The 3978-nt window shown below is 34.7% G+C and overlaps 1 protein-coding gene across 1 annotated transcript; it reads left to right on the forward strand.

Moving 5' to 3' along the window:
- The first annotated feature begins 446 nt into the window (after nucleotides 1–446).
- Nucleotides 447–905, forward strand: LOC106880820 (uncharacterized). The gene has a single exon (XM_014930947.1). It carries the CDS (start codon nucleotides 447–449, stop codon nucleotides 903–905), a length of 459 nt encoding a protein of 152 aa, XP_014786433.1.
- Nucleotides 906–3978: the final 3073 nt, after the last annotated feature.

Consider the following 3978-nt stretch of genomic DNA (forward strand, 5'->3'; position numbering starts at 1 on the left):
ACTCAAGAACTCAACGCATCGCTCAGTCCAGGAATCGAAACCACAATCTTATGGTCATGAGTCCAACACCCTAACAATTAAACCACGTACCTCCACTAACATAAACCTTAGAGAAGAAAAATTCAAACTTTATGATTATTTATTGGGTCCGGTAGTGTAGTGCTGCGGGAACGGTTTGCTTTGGCAGGAAGGAGGAACATTTTCCAACTATTTGAAATATACCCAAATATAATTTGTAATGACTTTAAAAATTTCTTCTATTTTAGTTTCATACTCTCTAACTTCCTCACCACTATTCTCATTGAAGCTGTAACCAGGTGGATACATATAAGTCTATAAGGATATGTCGTTTGCATGTGGAATTCTGTTTTCACCACTCTCTTTCAAATCATTCTGCTGTATATCAGTAAATACTGTTGACAACGTTCAGCAAGGAAGCCGATGCAATGACTGAAGCCAGTTTTGTTATATTATGGAATATTGCTCGGGCTAAACGCCCATTATTTGGTGGCGAATTTATTAACAATAAAGCTGATGTTGCAGTGTTAGATCCAAATAACACAAGACTTCAGCGACAAATAGCACAAACACTAGTTTCAGCCGCTCTACAGAGAGGCATATCTCTCAGATCAGTGCTGATGTTGCATGCAAAATTCCCTTTTGACGAATCAACTGCGATACAAGGCGAATCTTTTGACATCCAAGACAACCCACAACTAGCAGATTTTGTTTATTTGGAAGTAACTGTGAAAGAAGAGATGTTGAATTTGATGGAATTAAAAGAAACAACTTGTGCTACTGTTAGAGCATTAACAAATGCTGGTGTTTCGCTATATAGACTTGTCAGTGTTGCAACAGATGGAGCTCCTGCAATGGTGGTGGTGGTGATGAAGGTAGAGGAATGAAGGATTAATTGCACTTATGAACAGTAATCCCAGCTTTCCAGAGTTTCTCCATGTTCATTGTATTATTCATTGTGGACACCTAGTTGCCAGAATCATTCATGGTTGATGTGGTCAATGATGGTTGTTAATTTCTCAAACCCTTATTAATAGCATCTGCTGGGGAAATGGAACAAATAGAATTGCAGGAGGACCTAGATCTAAAGATAATCCACAAATCCCAGTCTATAATTGAGTTCTAGAAACAAGTTTCAGAAATAAAATATACTGAACTGAAGAAAACTAGCGTACTACTCATCTCGATTTTTTTTGCACAACGTACTGCTGTGAATCAATGTACTCCGTAATGAAGCTTGTGTAAACCTCACAAGCCATCACCTGACAGAACTAATTCGTACAGCCTTGACAAATAGCCAGATTTTCAACGACTAACATCCAAGATGGAAACACATAAGACCTCTTTCTAGCAGTAAATAACAGCTTTAATAACCTGGTAGGGTCTTATTTAAATAGCTCTATTTTTATTGGTTTGCCTTTTTGCATGTCTTCTTCCATATTTTGACGAGATATTTAATAAGATAAATAAATAGCATTAAAAGAATATGCATTTTTCTTTACACTTTTATTTTTGACTGTCTAATTTTATGTATTGAAATGAAAATTCGTTTATTTTTCTGAAATGTTACTGCAGTTCATAACCGTATTAAATGTGTTGAAACTTTTGGTGTATAAATTGAAATTTATACAATTTAACAGTTTTAAATATTGCATTAATGTATAAATATTGTTGCATACATGGACAAGGACTATGCAAAATGTATATATATTAAAACATTCTTTTATTGTACTGGTTTCATTCATTAGACTGCAGACATACTGGGTCATCACCTTGAAGGAATTTTGTCAATTATATCAACCCAAGTACTTACTTTTTAAGCCTGGTATTATTTTATTAATCTAAGTTGTAGGACATAAATTACAAACGTTAACAGAGTGTAAATTTTGTTCACGTAGTGCGGCTCCCAAGCATCTGAATTTTATTGGATGTGACTCTTTACGTTAAGTAAGTTTAGCCAGCCCTAATATAGATGGTAGGAGAGGTATTTGAAGATATATTTGGTAACTGAATAAAACAACTCTAATCTAGTAAAGCAAAATGTATTTGATATAAATTTGTGCACATGATCTCAATAAGTTTTCTTATAAGATTATTCTATGAACCCGCGTTGAAATCGTGCACTAAATAGTCCTTATTCATTTCAGACATCACCGGGACACTGGCGATTTCAATGAAGCTATAATATGATGAGGATGTAGATTAGTCTCCTTTTCAATAACGGTGCAAACATAGTAGTTCATTGAATTTTAAATCTGACAAGTTTGGAGGTCACAAGTTTGGTATTACGTGATCGTAAAGATTATCTGACATCCGTTCCTGGGATAGAGGGCTAAGTGAGATGGAACTCAGACTTGTTGGAATACGTGTGGCCATTCACCGCGTACTTCATCCATCCAGGGTTTAACAACTGTCTATAGTACCCTAAAGGATTAATTTAAAAACCCACCTTGTAGAAAGATGTGAAGTAGCATGACATGATCTTTGTTACTAACCATTCCTAAAACCATCACAGATGATGGAAACTTCGTGTGCGTCACTCTGGATACATCAGAAGGATCTATTCATAATAATCTGTCATTTCTCCCGTTAGACTTTTGATGTTGGTCGGAGTTCTTCTCGTCAGAGAACTAAAGCATACTGTAACATTGAATTTAATCCCACGTTTTGCCACATATCTCAAACCACAATTCAATAATAGCTTGATCCAGTAGCAACCGAGATTTTATCCAATGAACGGCTGTTGTTCACGTGATAGTTCAGTGGTCCAACTAGAAATTTCTGTAAGCAGGGCCTATAGATACGGTCAATTTAAGCGCCAAAATTCAGAATGCCTAGGGTTGGATTTGAATTACACTATCCATATAGCTATTCTCACGGCTGTGAATTCAATCAAGAATGATCCAAAAAGACATGTCACGACACCTGAATATCCACTTGATATATAAAAACCAGCCCAAGTTTTGAATTTCAAACAGACATTTTTCTTGCGAGTCATATTACGCTGTTTCATCCTACTGCTTGTGTTGCATGAACACCTTTTCTATTAATGTAACAAATAAACTATGTTGCAATATTAAAAAAAACCCATGTATGTGAAAGCTTTTGCCGTGGTTAGATAACCGCTTAGCTCGGGTCAAACAGTTTTTCTGATTTTGCCCACATAAATTGATCTCTCATCAGTACATGCGACTCGTACGATTGTTCTCGTGCACCACAGTTTTGGTACTCCACTCCAACATTTGAAGTTCTTTGGCGATAGCCCTCATTGATTTTCCGGGTCCATCATCGATAATATTTTGAATCAGTTGGATAAATTGTAATGCCCTTATAGTGTCTGAACTTTTAGAATTTTATTTTTCTCTTTGATACAGTTGAAACATTCCCGCTAGAGACTTCCAATTCCATCATAACTTTATCTACATTTACAAAGATAGTCATTTCTAAATCACTGTGACAACAATGACGTCATGCCTTTCAGTCTCCTATGTGAGCATTTTATCTGATACGGGAGATCTGAAAGAAGTAAAAACCTTTTATCCTTAAATACCGCTTGCATCCTGCACACACACACACGCGTGCACACGCGCACAGAGGCACACACACACACATACATGTGTATGTATGTAAACATATATGTATGCATAAAAACTTACATGCACATATATATATGCATATATACATGCACACACACACATGTGTGTGTTCATGTGTATACGAGTATGTGTGAGTATATATATATATATATATATATATATATATATATATATATATATATATATGTATGCATGTATGTATGTATGTATGTATGTATGTATGTATGTATGTATGTATGTATATATATGTGTATATATATATATGTATGTATATATAAGTATATAAATGTATATATATATATATGTATATATATATGTATGTATATATATATGTATACGTATACATATATACATATATATATAT

This window comes from Octopus bimaculoides, chromosome 5, assembly GCF_001194135.2.
Source record: "Octopus bimaculoides isolate UCB-OBI-ISO-001 chromosome 5, ASM119413v2, whole genome shotgun sequence".
Taxonomy (NCBI): domain Eukaryota; kingdom Metazoa; phylum Mollusca; class Cephalopoda; order Octopoda; family Octopodidae; genus Octopus; species Octopus bimaculoides.

Bases quoted from the DNA above. Each gene is read 5' to 3' on its own strand.
- LOC106880820 (XM_014930947.1), top strand. From the start codon at position 447: ATGACTGAAGCCAGTTTTGTTATATTATGGAATATTGCTCGGGCTAAA.